Genomic DNA, 20,156 nt, shown 5'->3' with positions numbered 1-20,156 from the left:
GTCATTTTCATTACACGAAATCTTTTTATTGCAGCTCAAAATTGAATTTGGACACCTTTTTCTTACCAAAGTGGCTTCTAGTTCAATAAATAGAAAGCTACAAATACATACACATATATACATATATACATATATATATATAGAATGTACATATCGTTAGTATGAGAAACAACGTACCATCAAAAATTTCGAAACTGAGCTTTTGTTTCACTACATTCACAAATGTTCAGTTTTTGTTTCAATATGAGTAGTTTATATAGTTTTTTCCTGCTCTGTAAACTATGAAAAGTGATGTTGTGATATTTTTCAGTACAGGTGACGATATGTACACATGTATTTTATGCTATTAGGTCAAGAAAAAAATCTTTATTTCTGCAGCAAGTGGAATATTGCAACGGGTTTCAATAGAGACGTTACAAAATAAACCGATTTCGTAAATGCAAACAACGCCATATTTTTTCTCGCTCTTTTGACACTTCTCTTCAGTAAGGTTTGCCATTTCATCATGGAAAGATATACGATTCAACAACGAGTCGAAATTATTAAAATTGACTACCGAAATTCGGAGTCATTGGCCTCAACGTTAAGAGCGCTGCGTCCAATTTATGGTCGTTATAATCGTTCTGGCAGATCAATAATTGAGCGTTTAGCGGAAAATTTTTAATATATACAAAGGCACAGTACAAAATGTTTCCGTGCCAGTGAGACAAAGAAGTGCCCATAGTGACGATAATATTAGCGCCGCTCATCAATTGCGGAAGACCCAAATCAGTCTCTCACACGTCATTCTCAAACATTGAGCATCTTTTCGACGTCGTTGAGGCGAATTTGCGAAAAGAGCTTGGATCTTAACGCAAGAAGCCGCGTGACCACCAGAATCGTAGTATGTTCGTGAATAAGACTGAGCAACCACTTGAAAATGATTCGGATTTTCATCGAAAAATCATCTTCAGCGATTAGACTCATTTCTGGCGGAATGGCTTTGTCAATAAGCAAAATATGCGTTATTGGTTAGGAAGCAGTCCACACGTACTCCATCAGTCACCATTGCATTACGAAAAAATGCCGGCGGCGTCATTGGGCGTACTTCTTCCGTGATGATCAAGACAGGCAGGTTACTGTGAATGGGAATCGCTACCGCTCAATGATAACCAAATATTTTTGGCTCGAATTGGCTGATATAGACTTGGACAATATGTGGTTCCAACAGGACGGTGCCACAAGTCATACAGCGAATGTCACAATCGCCGCCTCGGTCTTGAGATTTGACGCCGTTAGGCTATTTTCTGTAGGGCTACTTGAAGTCTATGGTCTATGTCAACAAGCCAGCGACGATTGATGAACTTCGTACGTGTATCGCATGTGAAATTGCAGCAGAATCTTCCGACTTATGCTTGAAACCGTCGAAAATTGGGCGTCAGCGTCTGGACTTATGCAAGCGTGCCCGTGATGGGCATGCAAAAGAAGTCGAGTTCCATACATAATGGCATCGAATGTACTTTCACAGGAATAAAGCATTTCAATGATATCCCAAACCGGTTTTGCTTTTATTTAATAAAAACGTTTCTATAGAAAACCCTGCTATAAAGATTTTCGAACTTCTGGTGACTTTGTACCGCATATGTCGGCCAATATGTGAGTTATCTCAATGAAAATTAGAACGCGTATTTTACTTATAACAGTATCTTTGTGCCTAAAATAGATCAATTTGAGCGGAAACTTAACTTAACCTACCCCCTATATAACTAATATCAAGATTTTCGTACATCCGGCTGACTTAACTCTATATGATTGGTTCCTTAGTTTGTGGTATTGGGAAAAATAGACATTTTCAAAGCAAAAAACTGGTACAAACGATTTTCAGAAGATTTTCTTGAGGACAGTTTTACGCCTACAAAATTATTTGCCAAAGTTTTAAACTATAAAGTGAATGTATAAGTATTTCCTCTTCTAGCTCTTAGCAACTTCTGGTTTATGATTCTCTATCAATTTGTATAAACTGAAGTTTTTCTGATGGAACGGAATGTATCTCCTCCCGGCCAACGCTGGCAGTTGTGGGCGATTACTTCCTTCAGACAATGCAATTGATGACAGTACAGGACCGAATTAAATGTTTGGCCGTAGAGGAACAGCTTATAGTAGATGGTTCCTTGCCAATCCCACCAAACACATATCAAAACCTTCCTTACCATGAGTCCTGGCTCGGTCGCCGTTTACCCGCGTCACCTCGTTTGGACCATGGCCGTTTTCGCTTGACATTTTCATTAGTAATCCTCTTATTACAACCAGTAATTTAGAATTCAATCCATTTTGTTGCAATTAAACAGCGATTCACTGATGGAAATTGGTTCCATAAAGTTTTCTTGTATGTTGCTCATACCTCAAAATTCTTTTGGTTCCAAATTGGGTTTAATGCAATATTTAAATATTGGAAAATCGAAACAATGCTTAATGATCGTATTTCATCAACATTTGCGACAATTGGCCTTCCAGAGCCTATATCAGGCATTCCACATCCTAACCTGCATTTTCTTTTTTGTCGCGCTCAAACAATATTGAGTCAAGCAATCGCAAACCATCTTAGACGACTTTTTAGTATGAAATCTTATCTTTCCAATACCTTAAAGCGTGACCCGATCGTAATAATTAAAAACGGGGTACATATTACGAAATCATCTATTGGAAAAAAAATGTAGATTTCGTTTTATTAGACCTTATATAAGTAAGTAAATTTGGTGTGGGGTCATTAGTTACGAAAGTAAGAAAACGAAATGTTACATAAGGCTGACAAAAACAAAAATGCAAACACATATTTTTTCTCCTTATCTCGCCCACCGCTCCAAACCTAAACTCAACCAATAAAAGTGGCGAGGTAAACTTCTATGACACTGTCGTATTGTTGTCACAAAGGCCAATTTAAATAAATTACCCTTCGTCGTTTTGACAATCTTGCTTCTGGTTCATTTAATTCGTAAACACTTTTCTTTTGTCGCCATTGTCGACGGGGTATGGCGCTAAGTACACTTTCTTCCGAATTACTCATTTAAATATTTTATTTGCCATCGCCTTGCGGTTTCCTCTAAACCGACTCTCGGCGCTTCTAATGCTCGCAGTCGCTTTGCGTTCACACTGTCGTACATACCATGTACGTATGTATGCAAATTTGTTCACTTTAAATAGATTTGTTCATAGAGTTTGCCGCATCAGCATTGTGACTTACTTATATATTTTTGTTGTGCTTCGAATATGGCACGATTAAAACTGAAATAATCATAATCGTAATAAAAAATATTTATTTGTCTTTTTAAATTTGTATGAGTTTCGCCTAATATCATTTACGCCATTCATGGATAGTACATATGTATATATATATATTTGACTTTTTTGTGATCGATATAAAGAAACAAACTTATGGCTATAACCTTATGGAATAAATGTACAGAAATAAGGGAAAGCCTTACAACAGACATATACTACTTTGAGCAAAAAATAGTGAGACTTTATTCGTAATTTTAAAATTTCTAGTTTATTCTAGTTCAAAATCTAAGTCGTCCCCCTCAAAACGCTTTCCCGGAAGCAGTCGTTTGAGTTTGATGAATAGTCAGAAGTCACACGGATCTAAATACGGTTGTTGCGGCACACGACGCATGACACTCAAATAGTATTCCTTGTTGAAGTCTGGCCGATGTCGGAAGAATTCGCAGTGCCCACACCACTCTAATAAAAAAGTCAACATAACCTTGATCTTTGACGTGTTTTTTCCGGGTCGAAAGCCATAGATCCAAGACTCATCGCCAGTAATAATATGGTTTGGTTACATGCTGGTGACTGGTGGTGGAAAAAATTTTGTGATTTTTACTGATCCTTCCGATATTTCAACGATGCCAGAAGTAGACAACATACCTGAACGTGCCTGGATATCTTTGATGTAATTTGTACCAATCAAAAAAGTTTCTCGCGACAAACAATTATCATTCATTTTTACATTCTGAACTATTTAAAGTAAAGCAAATTGTGCCTTGCCAGTGTTTAGGTGACCCTCACGCCGTGATGTTATGTGATGTTAATCGTGGATTCTCAAGCACCAAATTCTTTATTTTATTGACGTGTTGATCATTGGTTGATGTTGATGGCCTTCCTGGACATGGTTCGTCGTGAACGCGTTCTCGACCATCTTTGAATAATTTGTACCAATCAAAAAAGTTTCTCGCGACAAACAATTATCACTGAAGGCCATTTTTACATTCTGAACGTTTCGTCGCCAAAAATTTGATTTCGAACACAAAATTTAACGGAACTTCTTTGTTGAAGAATTTCATACAAATACAACAAATTTACTTTTTTCTATAGTGACCAAAAATAGCAGGTCTGACTTTACTTAATACTATAAGACAAGGTCAGTTCAAACTTCCACCACTTTTCTACTTAATATAGTTGACCCGAACTTGTTCTTAATACTCCATCTTTTTCTGTTCGAAGGTCTCACTCGTCTCGAACTTATTTGCGTAGACAAGCGACTTCGCACAACGCCACAATTTTCCAACGATATTAAATCACACGACACGACCTTGGAGGCCCAGCCACAGACCCACGACACGAGATAATGCGTTCACTAAAGTTTCCTTCAATAAATTGATTTTTTCGTTGACTTGATGGTCGTTTGCCTTCAATTTTTACATGAGTTGTATTTTGTAAGCACTTAAGATCTACTTCGATACTCTGCTTCACAGCAGCAATAGCATTTACGACACATACTGTACGCCGTCTATGAAGATTCGTATTGTTCAATAGTGCAAACGTGGTGCGAAGCCTATCCAATGTTCCTCGAATTACTGACTCTGCTGGGCTATGGTTCGACCGAATGTTTGGTAAGAAATTCGCTCGGTTTTCAAACGTTGTTTCGGAGTAGATTTACTCCATTATTCATCCATTATATATTAAATTTATTATTTTTTTTTACTTCTCAGAAATTGCCCTAAATAGCATTTGGCCTGACCAAAACTTTAATATATATATCACGGAAATATTATTATTAGAGAGTTTTGTATTCGTCATTAAAAATTACTGCTATATTTAACAACTCAGAGTTAGACAGAATATATACATACATATATGTATTTATATATACTTATATACATAAATACAAATGTGTGTCATAGACATATCTTGGTTGCGCTATATTCCATGTGCAACTGACGAAACAATATTTTTCTAAATCGGCTTTAGGTCATAAAAAATAATAGGTTCTATGCAACTCCAGCTGGAAAGAGTTTCAGTTCCGAACGTTGTCTAATGTATACCAGTAAACCAAATCATTCTAATAAATAAATAACATATACATACATATATGTGACCTGGTCTACGAAAAGGGAGCTAACGTGCGAAAACTAGTTTTCTGGGAAACAGCTGTTAAAAATAAACAACATCCGAATCAACTAAAAAGTGAAAATTGATTTTTTGACACCTAAGCCCCCTTTCCGTAGACCAAGTCACATATATTAAAATTTCGGAAACTGTCATGCAATTAACTGCTCAAAGAGGTATACAAAACTATACAAGCATATTTCTTATAAATTTATTGTTGAAAAATATGTGAATACATACATACATATACATATATATAAATAAAAGTATTATACTTCGAAGTTATATATTTTCTTTTAATTGATTAACTTGTTCGATTTAGAAAATATATTCGAAATTCTTTTCTTATTTATCTCTGAGTGTAAAAAGAGAAGAAATATCCAATCATAAATTCGTTCGTCTTCAATTACATGCCATAGACTATTATTATTGTTTTAATATTGTATATGTATACATTGAAAAATCACAAATAAACTGCGCTTTATATATATCTATCACAAGCTTGGGTTGCCTGGGTTAACACTTTCTAGCAGAAAGTATGTATGTATGTAGATATGTGATATAGCAATACGGCAGACATTTCTTTCGCTCGCTTGGAACCGTAACAGATTGCGCGGTGCGTTCAACTCGCGTTAAGATGCTTCTTTACAACGTTTTCACATACTGTTTGCCTGCTATGGAACACATGCTGTGACAATGTTACCGATTCCAAGCGCTCTGATAGTGAGCACACATTCACCAACAACTTTATTTGTTTACTGATGCCGACAATAAGGATGCGCATGATGATGATGATGGCCCTGCTAATGCTCGTTGATGATTTTGGTACGACTTCCTATTCTTATCACAAACAACACACGCCTCTGCCAGAGCGAACAGAGTGACGAAATAAAGCAGCAATAATTTTGGGGCTTAAGCAGAAAACATATGAGCAGCGCTTTAAATATTCCCCTTCAGTAAGATATCAAAAAAGGTAAAAAATAATAATAACTTTCAACTAGAATTTGCGAATGAAAAGTAACTGAAAATGTATAATTTAAAAAAATATAATTTGGTGTCAATTATAAAGGGTGCTCCATTTAGAGATTCTCTACTTTTTTAAAGAAAAAACACTGAAACTCCAAATCTCATGGATAATTTTTTTTAACGTTCGAAAGAACATTCTTTGGCATTTATTTTTTGAAGATTATCTCTTTCAAATGTTGACTGCGGCTACGTCTCAGATGGTCCTTCCGTTGAGTACAATTTTCAATGTTTCATTCGAGCATTTCGACTGGTAAATGGCAAACGACACGCGTAATGTTTTGCTCCAAGACCTAAATCGAAGCGCGATTGTCTGCATAGTTTTAAGACTTTACAAGAAAAAGTCTAACGGTGTCATATCACACGATCTTGCTGGCCAATCGACCGGCACAAAACGTGAAATTAGCTGCTCACCGAAGTGTTCGCTCAATAAATCCATGGATTGATGGGATGTGAGGGAAGTGGCGCCGTTTTGTTGAAACCAAATGTCGCCGATATCACGAGCTTCAGTTTCAAGCATCAAACCGACGGTTATCATGGCGCGATAACGGTCGTGATTGACGTTTTCGTTGTCATCGGCATCATTTTTGAAGAAATATGGACCGATGATTCCATCGGCCACCGACAAATCACTCCAAACCGTTGTTTTTTCTGGATGAAATGGCAGCTCTTGAATCTCTTCAGGATGCTCTTGCGGCAATTATGCTTGTTTATATACTCATTTAATCAGAAATGGGCCTCATCGCTGAACAAAATTTAGCTCGAAAACGTGGGATCATCTTCTTGGAACTTTTCAAGAGCCCATAAAACGATGCAATGTTGCTTGGGTAAGTTGAGCGGCTTCAGTTCTTGCACAAGCTGTATTTTATACGCTTTCAATTTAAAATTTTAACGTAGAATGCTCCAAGTAGTTCCATACGTCAGATTCGAGCTGCTGCGAACGGCGCCGAATCGACTCTCCACGGTCTTCGTGTACACTCTTGAATATTATCCAATAATGTATACTGGGTCTCAATGGTGTTGCGTTTAGTACATTCTTTACAAAACATGAATTTTCGTATTAAAGTTGATTTTGAATTTGAAGATTTTGAAACGTTGTTCAGGTGTAAATCTTTCCATGATGAAATGCCAAACAATAAAACAAAAAAACATGACAGCTTGACACGACTTACGCGTGATCTGACAAAATGACTATTGAAGAAAGTACATCTGCTTGGATCACCCGTTACATAATCATATAAAAGTTCAACACGACAAGCTGAACTTAGCTATGTCGGTCTGTTTAAAAAGACGAAAAAGGGTTTTTGCGAAATTATTTCATAATTTTCTCAGGAATATCTGTACAGAAGTTAAACACACCCACAAACAACTCGAGCGTACCCTTCTGCGTATAGAAATGGGTCATCAAACACACAGTTGTCGTACACGCGACTTAGCTCCCATGTTGACAGCCATAACTTCGAAGTCGTAGATAATTTCGTGCATCTTGGAACCAGCATTAACACAAACAACGATTTATACAGTTCTGTGAATTAAGGGACAACGGCTACGCTGGCTAGGTCCTGTCGTCCAAATGAATGAAAACACTCCAGTTCTGAGGGTATTCGACGCAGTACCCACGGGTGAAGCAGAGGAAGAAAAGACCTCCACTCCGTTGGAAGGACCAGGTGGAGAAGGACCTGGCTTCGCTTGGAATATCCAATTGGCGCCACGTAACGAAAGAAGAAACGTCTGGCGCGCTGTTGTTAACTCGGCTATAATCGCGTAAGCGGTGTCTACGCCAATAAAGAAGAAGAATCTACGCTTTCTCTAGGGCTAAAGGGGTAGCCTATGAATTATCTTGGGTTGTCGGTAATTATTCGTACTATTTCGAGGTTAGAATTCTAAGTTAAGAAAAATTAAACAGGGTTTCCGGAAAGCGGTATCCTCTCCCCGCTACTGTGTAAATTCTATATTTCGAAACTCTCTCACCAACAAGAGTGAATATCTATCACCTCATATACAGATGATTGTATGTACAATGAAATATGCTTGGATTATCCTAGGGAAATCAAGATATCATTTATTGATTGCATAGACAGGATAGAAAAATGATCAGTCCTTACTACGTTCGTAATTAACTTCAGGCACGCACTGACCGTCATTCATCCCTGTCCTGGCTCAGGAACTAATCCCTTGGCGGCAGAGAGTGGGAGATGACCAACGTGGTATAAAATCTGGGTCTCACTTTGATTTCCACACTTCGGTGAAAGCAGCATGTGGGCCTGACTATAAACAAAGCTTCAAAAGCTCTCATGATGCGTAATCGACTTGCCGATAAATCATAGGGCTGCAAGCCAAGGAATATTAGGTGAATGTACACCATTGTCTAAGGCGATGGCATGGGCTTCAAAAGCATCGCAGACTTGCGTACGTGCCCGGCGGCTGCACTGGAAATCATGCCTAAACTCACACCGCTTCAATCAATCAGCCAAACATAGAATGTTTCCAATGACAGAAGAAGGATTTGGCAGAGGAAAGGTAATCTCGTACCAGCAAATGAAGGTCTTAAGTGATGATATACCCCTGACTCTTCTTCCAAGGGACAGCATTGCCAAAATGATGAACTTCACCGGGAAGATTAAAGTTACCATGGGCAGTAAGGCTGAATGGAATGATTTCACGCTCGACCTGCTGCTAAGAGATATCACAATCAAGTGGAACAGCTGATAGACTGCACACCAGACTAGTTTGCGTATATGTATACAGACCAACAGACGGACATACATGGCTAAATCGACTAAACTAGTCACGTTGATCATATATAAATATGTATGTTCATGTACATATATGTATGTATGTAGGTACATACTTATATTATGGGGTTGTTGTTGTTAATATAGCGGGTACCAAGTCCCCGTTAGGATGGTAAGGATTAGTTAAGATGTCGACGACGTCATCCAACGGAAAGCCTAAGAAACGTGCTGTTTCGACGGGGTCGGACTACAGGGAGAGGGGTGTCAGCTGACTGGGTTTGGTGGGGCATATAAAGAGGTGGCCAGTATCATGCCGAGACTCATTGCACGTAGGACATATGTATATTGTATATGTAGGTCGGGGTTATTTTGGATAAGTAGGAGTTTAACCTGCTACATTATCAAGAACGAAGCTACGCAAGGGTTATTCTCGTTTCTCGCAGCAACTCGAGCTCTTCGTCTGCAATGGGTGCTGGTTTGACTCCGAGTACGCCATTCACTGGAAGGGAGTCGGTGAAGTTGTTGATGGTTCTACTGTGAATGACGGTCAGTGCTTGTCGGAAGTTTGTCACGTCCGAAGTCTGGTCGATGTATTGTGTGATGTCTTCGACGTAGTTGAGGAACGACATCTTGATGTTCCTAGAAGGTAATTTCCGCGAAAACATCTCAGCAGGAACTGCCTGGAGAGGAGTTCATTATGCTCCTTAACTAGACTCTTCGACGTTTCCTTCAGGGCGTTGCATACTTATTATACCCTCAGGGTATACAAATTAAATCAAAATACTGCGTTTTTAGTATATCTTTCAGATGTTTTGTGAACTCTTAAATAAAATCTAGCAACATTTATTATATCAGTAAAAAATAACACATAAGCCAAATATAAATACAATCACGCTTAAAATTATAAAAAAATAGAAATTTTCATTCCATTGTCATATCATCTGGTATTTCTGAATCTTCAACTGTGCGGCTTGCCGGTATATAAACTTTAAAAGCAAATTTAGATTTAACAAAAGATCCTGTGTTAAGCACCGTGCAACCATGTTGTGTTGTTGAGAAACTTTGGCATGAATCGCCAATAACAACCAAATCCGGCAATGGATACAACCACAAAGCTGAATCAAAATCCCAATGCACAGGCATAGCAATCGGGTGTATAGGCGTTAAATGATTTTGACATATCAATGTACGCGCAAAATGTTGTTCGATATTATCTGTGTCAGGTGGGAAGTGTAGCGTGTTGCGGCAGAACTTTGCCATTAAATCCAATTTACAAACGACAATTTGTTGTGTACAATACTGTAGTCGACAAGGGTTGGTTGCTAAAATTGTTCGTGGCCATGCTTTGCGCAAACCAGTTGCGAGCGTTTCAGGTAGTGAGGCACGGGGCAAAATATTCGGAGCTGTTGGATCTTCGCAAGAAGGTATAATTATCAAATCCGTTTGCTTTTTCAGCTGATCGCAACCAGTCGCCAATGAACCCAGTGCAGTTAAATTCTGAGATAATGAATGATAATTGCTATTGGAAGCAGCGAATGGTCCCATTAGCACTATAGCAACAGGTGGGCATGAATCATAACCCACAAATAACATACGCAGTCTCTCTAAAACAACTGGGTTGTCTAGACGAACATCGGACAGAAAAACAAGTGTGGCCTCAGTATTTGTACTTTCCAGCTCTTGTAGACGTGTGGAATATTTCAGTAACTTCACCGATTCTCCACCCCAACTATTTTGTGTACCAAAAAATGCCCTCGAACTAGTCGCTGCCTCCGCAGGTGGAAACCCTAAGCCATCAACTGAAATCGAATAAGTTTAATACAAATATTACTTAAATTACCTTTCAGCATACTGACCTTTAAGGATGCCATTATTGTATGAACCTTCAGCTAAGACGAAACATCCCTCACAAAAGAAACCAGAGTGGAAACGTGTTCCACTTAAGTCCAATTCAATACTACCCGTAGGATCTTCTATGTAAAATTTTCCTTCTTTCAGTTGTGTCAATAGACCAAGTATAACTGCTTCTTTTACCGATGATGTTGCAAGCAAGTTCTCTGCATATTGCAGTTTGAATTTTTTCACTTGAGACTCTACTGAAACTCCTCCCTGTATTATAGCTGGAGCAAACAACTCGTGACGCAACGTCTTTTGCAGTAACATTGCATATCTCTCTCGCATATGACCTGCTTTTAAAGCTGGACGTGTCAATATGGTGCGTAAATTCTTATTTGGCTCGAATTTTTTATTTTGTGCATTGTAGTGGTAGCGTGGCACTTTGAACGCATCGATAACCGAAAAAATTGTCTCACCCTCGTCCAAACCTACACGATTTATTTCATTGATAGCTTTTTCCAGAGCTCCTCGCTCCACTTGTGTCGTCTGTAAACGCTGACCTTGCAAGTTTTCAGTGATAACAGTTAACCATTTTTCACGTTCTCCATCATCGAATGGAAGAAGTTGCTCCGCCAAATAAGCACTATTTTCAGACCGTATAAGAAATCCGCTTAGTTTGAAGGAATTAGTTATTTTTCTTTTAAGCTTCGTTATATCATCCATTTTGTTGATTACTATTCAATATTGAATATGTTTTAAGTTATGTGAATTATAAAATTAATGTGTGTTATGAGAATAGGTTTAATATTTACATTCAAGAAAGTGGCGCCAAAAATATGAGTAAAAAGTGCGACCAAACAATAACCTGAGCTTTTATATGTTCATATACAAAATATACTTTTTAATTTATTACAGAATGCTTTATTTATTTACTATAAAATCAAAGCCAGTAGTATGCAATATAAATACAAATTTAAAGAAATTTGTTTCAGTAAATGTTGTGTATTTAAAGAAATTGAATTCCTATTTATAAATGGACATCACTGTTTTTCCAATTTGTCAGCACTGTTTCACAGCTGTTTTATATACATCTGATTGGATTCAATAGCAAAGAAAATTGCAATTATATACAAACGATTTACAACTTTTGGCGAAATATTTCTTAACTCTAAAAATGTTGGAAACTTGTCAAAGGCGTCACATGCTACTAGGGCTCAGCCTATTAGTGGCTGCAACAGTTATAGTTCTCATTATCGAGTCGCGTTTTCCTGACAGTGAGAATACTCGACGCTCGCGAGCTCAGCAGTTCGTCATCGAAAACAATTCCACATGCTGGCAGCGCGAGGAATATAGTGTCATACAGGAATGTCATCCGTGCACCGAATTTGATATTGTAAGCAAAAGCCTTGGTGTATGCATACACACGCACTACAAGGAAGTTCTACGTTGTAAAAGTGGTGAAACTGTGACGCGTAGCTGTGATCGTGTCGCGCTTATCGACCAGCGTAATTTCATTAAATTTGAGATTACATGCTTTTGTATAGGCTCTCTTAGCTATCTGGTTTCATATGCTAGAGATCGAATATTATCACGAAGAACGCATTTAAAGATTGAACGACAATTGAACCGCATGCAATAACATTAAGAGGTTTGTCTACGATTGAAACTCCGAACTCAAATTCTAATAACAATTGACGTTTACAAATTTTAGTAATGCAGCTTTTGGCTACTGGGATATGGATGTGTATGTATTAAAGTTATGAGATTTTAACGATAAGTTAAGTGTATTAAGAATAATTTGTTACGAACGTAATGCTGATTAAAATTTAACAATGCTACTTCCAGATTCTTGATTAAAATTAATAACGATATCATCTTAAAAATGGTTAATTATCGTATTCTATATTAAACTTAAACTTTTATTTAAGTGAATAGAAATATGTTTTTGTGGTGTTTATATAAATGTGTGCACATATATTTGTATAATAATAATATAAAAGCTTCCAAAAGGGATGCTAACTATAAATTTACTAAATGGAATGCATTCTAGATTATATAAGAATAAGTAAGATTGTAAATTAAGTATAGTTCAATTAACATTTTCGAATAAAATAAATTTAAAGAGACATTTCGTCAAAAACATAATACGTTCGAACACAAACATTCGATATCCTCTACTTCCGACATACGAGTAATGTTTTTGTAACCTATTCTAGGATAACAGTTTGCAACTTTCAATAATTAATTTGGGTGCATAGAAGGTGCTTCAATAGCTTGGTATAAGTTGATATTGCTCTTCGATATCCTTCCTTGGCTCTTTTTATATGAATAACTTATTTTCGCCAATCCGGAATTAAATCCGGCTCAACAATCATTGTGGAGGCATTGCTTAGCTGCATTGAGACATTTTCACTGCCCACCATTCCACTCGAATCCATTGAGGAGTCTTCGCATTTCGAATCAACGCTGTTGCCATTTCCGCTCTTCAAAGAATTATCTGTCATTGGTAGCGGCTTAGCTACGCCTATGCGCACTACTCCTTTGGGTGCACCCTTTAGTGCTTGAACTGCTTGATCTAAAGAAGCATTTTCCAAATTAATAGAATTGACAAATAACAGACGATCTCCGGGTATAAGACGCCCGTCTAATTGTGCTACTCCGCCCGGCACTAGAGACCTTATAACAATTAGCGTGTCGTTTGGATCTAACGGGTCTTGGTAGTCTAGTATGGAGAAGCCCAAACCACGATCGCCCTTGACCAGTTCTATAATCTGCGGCTCGGACGACCACATTGCAAGTCCTGTAAGTGGCTCTAGTGAGCGTGATTTCAGCTTGTTGAACGAGTCGTCGTTGACCGAACCTGCAGTGGCCAAGCTGCCATCGGATTTGGCTTTCACCAAACGATCAGAAGTCGGCATTAAATTCTCAAAATTGCTACTCAATTTTTTTAAGGTATCATCTGAGAATGGCATTAAAGCATTCTTGCCTCGGCCGCAGACCATGCGTACATCTTGTGGCAACTCCTTGAGTATAGCAACTACTTCCAAATGATTCATTCCAAGCAAACGTTCGCCATTCACTTCCAGTAATTCATCACCAGATCGAAGAACACCGTTTACACCAACAGGGCCATCAGCCAATATTGAACGGATATAATGGTGAGGCCGAACTTCACGTCCACCTTCAACATCAACAGTTCCTTCCAAAGAAATTCCTAAACCACCGACTGCAAACTTTTTAATCTGGGCAACTATCACATCAACGTCGGGACCGACAATCTTTTTCCATTTGCGTATGATTTCCTGTTCAACATCTGGAGTTAACTCAGGATCAGTATAGTATTTGTGCCGAGAAATTAAAGTTGAATTCTTAGCATGCATTGGTTCCTTTAAATACAAAAGTTAAGTGAAATATCAATAACCATTAACGGTTTTACTTACTTCTACTTCAGTTAATTCACTTTCAGACTTTCCAATCGAACCTATGGAAACGTCTGTAGGTATAATTTTGGGTGTGCCATCAATGGAGTCACGTACTGCTATCATTTTTTTGCCTGATCCAAAACTACTTAAAGTAGTTGTAGGTATTGACGTAGTAGTTGCCGGCGTGACAGACATAAATGAATCTGGGACGGTGGCCGATGACAAATTAGAAATACCATCAAAAGATAGGTCATGCGAATCTTCTGCGACGTGAGTCGCATATTGTGTTTTAGCCACAGACGATGTTCGTTGTGATGTGACTGGAGTAATGGGAGAAGGCAAATTAACTCTTGAAGGTGTTGACGGAACACTTGGTATTTTATCATTGGCAGCAATAGCCTGTTGCAATTGTTCGTACTTTGGACCACGTAAGTAACGCTCCAAGCGTAAATTAACTACTTGTCCTGATTTCTTGAGCAACTCTACCGCTTGGTGATTCGAGAAACCTTGCAACGATTGACCATCCACCTCAATAATGCGATCATTAACTCGAATACGTCCACTCATATCCGCAGCTGATCCTGGTGAAACGCTCTTTACAAATATACCTGAAAGTTCTTCTTTTTCGCAGACATAGCCAGCTATAGTAATACCGAGACCATTCATGTCTTTAGTTAATTCAACTTGCAGTTTCTCAGTTTCGGGTAAATCCAAAAATTCAACTAAATCGATAGTCGGTACTGCCATTGGTGGACGTTTAGAAATATCATCCGATCGGTAAATAAATCTTTCATCTTCTGTTGTAGTTTGTGGCGTAGACGCAGTAGAACTTTCACCGAAAATCTCCGGATAACCAGTAGAAATTAAGTACCGTTCTAACTCCACAGGATCCGCTAAAACTCGCGTGGGTACTATAGCACTTCCAGGTTCTAGTGTAAATTGTCCAGGCGATGACTGCTCCATAGGACGCGCCACTACGAGGCGCACGTGCGTACCTGATTGCCGCAGTACTGCTGCCACCTGCTCAGACACCATATCATGCAAGTTTACATCACCGATTTGCAAAATATGATCTCCAGAACGCAAGCGTCCATCACGATCTGCAACCCCACCTGGTAAAATAGTCTTCACAGTCACACCTGATGTGCGTGCACCAATTATTCCGAACCCAAGACCAGTACCATCATTAACCAACTCAATGGCCTGTATTTGAGCATAGTCTGCAGCGAAAAGATCGCTTGTTATTTTGGAATTTTGAGAATGTGGACGTCCTTGTTCGTCGGATTCTATTGCTCCCGTCAATACAGAAGGTGTCAGTTGTCCACTCCCTGGACTACTTGGACCCGAATGAGGAGAAAGTGGTGCAGACGAAAAATCATACATAACATCACCACCGTTAATACTCAACACCAAATTTCCAGCCACGTCGATATCAAAATCATTGGGAAGCATTGATGGATGTTGCGCTAACTGAGCATTTAATTCGGAAAGGGAATCCTGTACGTGAACAATTGTACGAAAAACTGGATCCTGTAATAAATCTAAAATTGTTTTAAGGCTCTCGGCAGTTTGCATTTGCAATTTCGGATCTTCAGATTCATCGATGCCCTTCTTAACAGCTTCGATTTGCTGCAGGGCACTAGAGATGTCCGCTCCCAAATGCATTGGAATGTAGTATTGTATATCCGCACAAACAGAAATAAAATATTTTAACACGAATATATTTGATTTTTATCTATACAATTTTCAGAAGACAGAAATTTTCCAAATTTTTTCGTCTTTTTTCTGCTTAGCTAATTAAATTTAAAAATGTGCTGCCAAGTTTTATTAGAAATAGTATTGCCATTTCAAGCTATTTGCTTTGTTTTTTCTTTCACCTTTGCACCATTATTCGTAAATATTTGTATAAAAAAATCACATAAGGCGAATTACACAGGAATTCGTCGTGGTAAGTCACCTTTTACGGATAACCCTAGTTTCAGAGGTACGATATTTGATCAAAAAGGTTTCAAAGCAAGCGATAAAAGTTATAATGGGTGAGACATTTAACTACGAAGGGTAATAACGTTATAAGCTCGTTATAAGAAGCATGAATAATGTATGGTTTCAAGTGTCTGTTATAGATGTTGCGGCATTCCTGTTAAGAATTCTGCTGAGTTGACCGTTCTTGACCGGATACCGGATAAAAAGTGCGGGTCCGTTCCGATTATGTAGACCCGACTGTTGTCTGAACGGTTTCCGCCGCATTCCTCCTTTGGCTGGAAGCAATAATAATAATAATATGCTACAATGCAGCAATCCCACATTGTTGAGCCGAAATGGGATTTCTGACGTCCATAAGAACTCGAACTTGTTCGGTCTGAGTAACAGTAATTCACAATCTGCTTGTTGATGAAAATCACAAAAGTATTTGTTTTCAACGAAAGTCAATTGGTTTGCTCAAATATTCAATATCGAAAACATAAATTAGTTTGTAATAACAAATTGGAGCATTCCATTATCAGCCCACATGAATCGCACAGAACTCGATTACTATGCAGTATTAAATGTGCCTCATGATGCGCCCAAGGAGAGTATAACGTTGGCGTATCGAAAATTGGCCATACAGCTGTGTCCCCATCGCGATCCAAAGTATGAACGTGACTTCGTTCCTCTTTTGGGACCAACACATATGGAACCGTTGTCAACTAATCGCCAATGGGAATATATTAACATGGCCTATGATGTTTTAGGTAATACCAACACCATTAAAATACAAATATGACACAACGTTTGTAAGACATAAAATTGTAGGAAACGATTTGTATCGAGCCATCTATGATCGTTTCGGTGAGGCTGGACTTTTTCAAGGCATTCAATTGCCTAACGGTTACTTTCCGCCTTACCAATATCATGGTGATCATATGAAAGTATATCATAACGTTTTTGGCAGCTACTCGCCTTACGCAAATATCATCGACATCGTTACGAACCCACCTTTGCTCTATTCTACATTGGAACATGGCATTGGAGTGCGTAAGAAAGACCCGCCGGTAGAGAAAATTATTTATCTGGAGTTAGAAGAAGTATTCAAAGGTTGTACGAAATTAATGCACGTCTGGAGGCAAGAGTTCATTGACACGAAGGAAACACGCACAGAGAAAAGGTAGAGATAATAATGCAAACTATTTTAAACGTCTACAAAGATTATATTTTTGGTGCTTAGAAAGAAAACTCTTAAACTCAAAATACTACCAGGCACCACTCAAGGTACACGATTTTGCTTTAAGGAGGAAGGTGACCGCAGTCCCACGAAAATACCAGCAGATATTATATTTATAACAGCTGATAAACCACATCATCTATTTGAGCGCAGCCACCATCATGATTTAGTCTATACCCATAACATAACTTTAAGGGACGCGCTTGTCGGCTTTAGCTTCACAATTAAAACATTAGATAAGCGTGCTCTGAAAATAAACGTGTCCGATGTGGTATATCCTGGCTATGTGAAAATTATGCCAAAGGAGGGACTTCCAGTTTGTGAAAATTTACCAATTGCTCCTGATATGAGACCCGCTGGATTGAAGAAAAAGAAGTTCGGCGATCTAATTATAAAATTTCAAGGTAAGGGTGAAATAGGAAATAGATAATCGCATGGTTATGAGACGCAGTTACATTGGATATAACATATACACTTATATATGTATATATAACAGTATCAGACGTTTGGAAATCAGCCCAAATATCACATGTGATATATTTGTATGTATGTATGTGTGTATAGTAAGTGCATTAGATAGGGTTCATTTACAGGGAGCCAAAAAACAGGAAAATCGCGTATGCAGGATCATTCTGAACAACTTTACCAAAGAGACTATAGGTCTAAAGTAGAGCTTTTGGTAATCGACTAACCGGATTAACCGGTTAGAGCTTTATTCGAATAATAATATTCGGTTTGCAGTACCTGGATAGTCGAAAGTCCTCAATTATTTCAATAACCGCTCATTTTTTACTATCTATCAAACTAACCGTTGTTGTTGTCGACTATTCAATATTCGAATAAGCGTGTTTCAGGTAACTCGAATAGTTTTAAGAGCCCTTGGCTAAAACCGGTTTCGAGTCAACGACTTTTAAAGATAGTTTTTTTAAGGACGAGATCGCCAAAAAATGGTCGCATTTGAAGAAAAAAGAAAGTGCAGATTCACCAAGACAATGCACCGTGTCGCAAGTCAGTGAAAACGATGGCAAAAATCCATGAATTAGTCATCGAAAAGCTCCGTATCCAACGTATTTCCTAGATCTGGCTCTAACGAGTATTTTCTATTCTTAGATTTTAAAATAGTGCTCACTGGAAAGAAATTTTCGTCGAATGAAGAGGTGATCGCCAAAACTGAGGCATATTTTGAAGCAAAGGATAAATCGTACTACAAAAATGGTATCGATAAGCTGGAGGGCCACAAAAAGTAGCGTACCACTCTTTAAGTAAACTATGTTGAATAGAAAAAAACGAATTTTTCCAAAAAAATTAAAAAAATTCTTTTACTATGGTAGGCCGGGACTTTTCAATTGACTTGTTACATACAATGTTGCTCATACGACGTGGCGTACTATAAGAATACAGTACATTTGATGCATAACTTTAACTGCCTATAATTTTTAAAGGAATATTTATATGAAAAAAATATTCAGGCCTGTTTTGTAGAGCGGAGAATTTCCTATTGAACTATCTTCTCTTCAAAGTTGTAGTTTAATTTTCTTTGGAGATAAAAAATTTATTGTAAAATATCAAAAGAATCCCACATAAAATATATAAGAATAGTAAAATTAGCCAGGGTTTAAATTGAAAATAAAGAGCTTGTTTACATTGGATCTGTTTGCTCGTTCAAAAACAATCAGAAATACTTTCTTTGTAGAAAGTTAGGCTTGTATTGCTGTTTTATGGTCATAACTCAAATTTATTCTTTAAAGACTCGTACATAGTTAAAGTTTATGTGATTACTTCTAATTGGTGCGTTCTTTTCAGTTGAATATCCGCGAATTATGACACATAAAATGCGGAATATAACTAAGGAATTCTTCGATGAATTGGAAGATTTGGAAGTAGAAGCTGAAGATGCTCCACACCCTATTCACATACTTATGCGAAAGAGAGGAGGAAGAGGCAAACTCTAGGCTGAGAGGTCGAAAGTAACAACCCATTCAACAAATACGCGAACATAACGGTGTTTTCGAAATGTGTATTTTTATTATTTTTTGTTTTAAATTCAACGATGTTACGTTGTTTTCGGAAACCTGATTTTATATTTTTATACATGTACATATATCACAAAACTTATAATCGATCGGAAATTTACAGAAAAAACTTTGTTCTGAAATAAAACAAAACTTTACACAGTTAAATATCATGTCGCTAAGCAGGGTTGCAAATTTTTTATTTCTAAAATTTTGCATTAACAATAAGATTTCAAATTCTCCAAAACGATGGAATTAAAAATTGAAAATTAGTGTGTGACATAATACCGACATATCAGCACGCTGGCAATTCAAAATCAAAAAGTCCAAAAGTTTTTTTCAATCAATTTATTGTTTCGTAAGCTGTATAGACGAAAAAGCCATCTATTATCGCTCTATAGCATTGACATAATAATATGGTCGGCATCATTTCTGAAGAAATAGGGACCAATGATTCCTTCTGCTCATAGAGCAAACAAAAGAGTGACTCTCAGAGCAGTGTTTTCATCGATTCGGACGAAATGTCCTAGCCACCGTAGCCGCTGTCTCTTAATTTGCTGGA

The 20,156-nt window shown here is 37.8% G+C and overlaps 4 protein-coding genes across 5 annotated transcripts in view; 2 read left to right on the top strand and 2 right to left on the bottom strand.

The window, feature by feature from the left end:
- Positions 1–13,119, top strand: part of LOC126763023 (protein JTB) — a 121,921-nt gene extending 108,802 nt beyond the window's left edge. The window contains exons 3-4 of one of the 2 annotated variants that reach the window (XM_050480194.1): positions 12,022–12,606; positions 12,670–13,119. In XM_050480194.1, the coding sequence (XP_050336151.1) occupies positions 12,133–12,597 (465 nt within the window). In that variant the 5' untranslated portion in view covers positions 12,022–12,132 and the 3' untranslated portion in view covers positions 12,598–12,606; positions 12,670–13,119. Of the gene's footprint in view, positions 1–12,021 lie in introns of both variants that reach the window. The other variant, XM_050480193.1, reaches the window with a different exon arrangement.
- LOC126763007 (DNA polymerase epsilon subunit 2) lies at positions 9,912–11,731 on the bottom strand. The gene is made up of 2 exons (XM_050480164.1): positions 10,979–11,731; positions 9,912–10,921 (listed from the first exon to the last, which is right to left on the bottom strand). Exons 1-2 carry the CDS (start codon positions 11,679–11,681, stop codon positions 10,044–10,046), a joined length of 1,581 nt encoding a protein of 526 aa, XP_050336121.1. The 5' UTR covers positions 11,682–11,731; the 3' UTR covers positions 9,912–10,043.
- Positions 13,052–16,188, bottom strand: LOC126762994 (patj homolog). The gene is made up of 2 exons (XM_050480136.1): positions 14,399–16,188; positions 13,052–14,344 (listed from the first exon to the last, which is right to left on the bottom strand). The coding sequence occupies exons 1-2, from the start codon at positions 16,043–16,045 to the stop codon at positions 13,292–13,294; spliced, it is 2,700 nt and encodes an 899-aa protein (XP_050336093.1). The 5' UTR covers positions 16,046–16,188; the 3' UTR covers positions 13,052–13,291.
- A 150-nt stretch (positions 16,189–16,338) lies between these two features.
- Positions 16,339–19,762, top strand: LOC126763016 (dnaJ homolog subfamily B member 13). Its single transcript, XM_050480178.1, has 4 exons — positions 16,339–17,112; positions 17,174–17,525; positions 17,586–17,986; positions 19,386–19,762. The coding sequence occupies exons 1-4, from the start codon at positions 16,890–16,892 to the stop codon at positions 19,532–19,534; spliced, it is 1,125 nt and encodes a 374-aa protein (XP_050336135.1). The 5' UTR covers positions 16,339–16,889; the 3' UTR covers positions 19,535–19,762.
- The last annotated feature ends 394 nt before the right edge of the window (positions 19,763–20,156 follow it).

This window comes from Bactrocera neohumeralis, chromosome 6 (genome assembly GCF_024586455.1).
Source record: "Bactrocera neohumeralis isolate Rockhampton chromosome 6, APGP_CSIRO_Bneo_wtdbg2-racon-allhic-juicebox.fasta_v2, whole genome shotgun sequence".
NCBI classification, from domain to species: domain Eukaryota; kingdom Metazoa; phylum Arthropoda; class Insecta; order Diptera; family Tephritidae; genus Bactrocera; species Bactrocera neohumeralis.
Note: the sequence above shows the minus strand (reverse complement) of the source record. Positions and strands in the feature narration are given on the sequence as shown.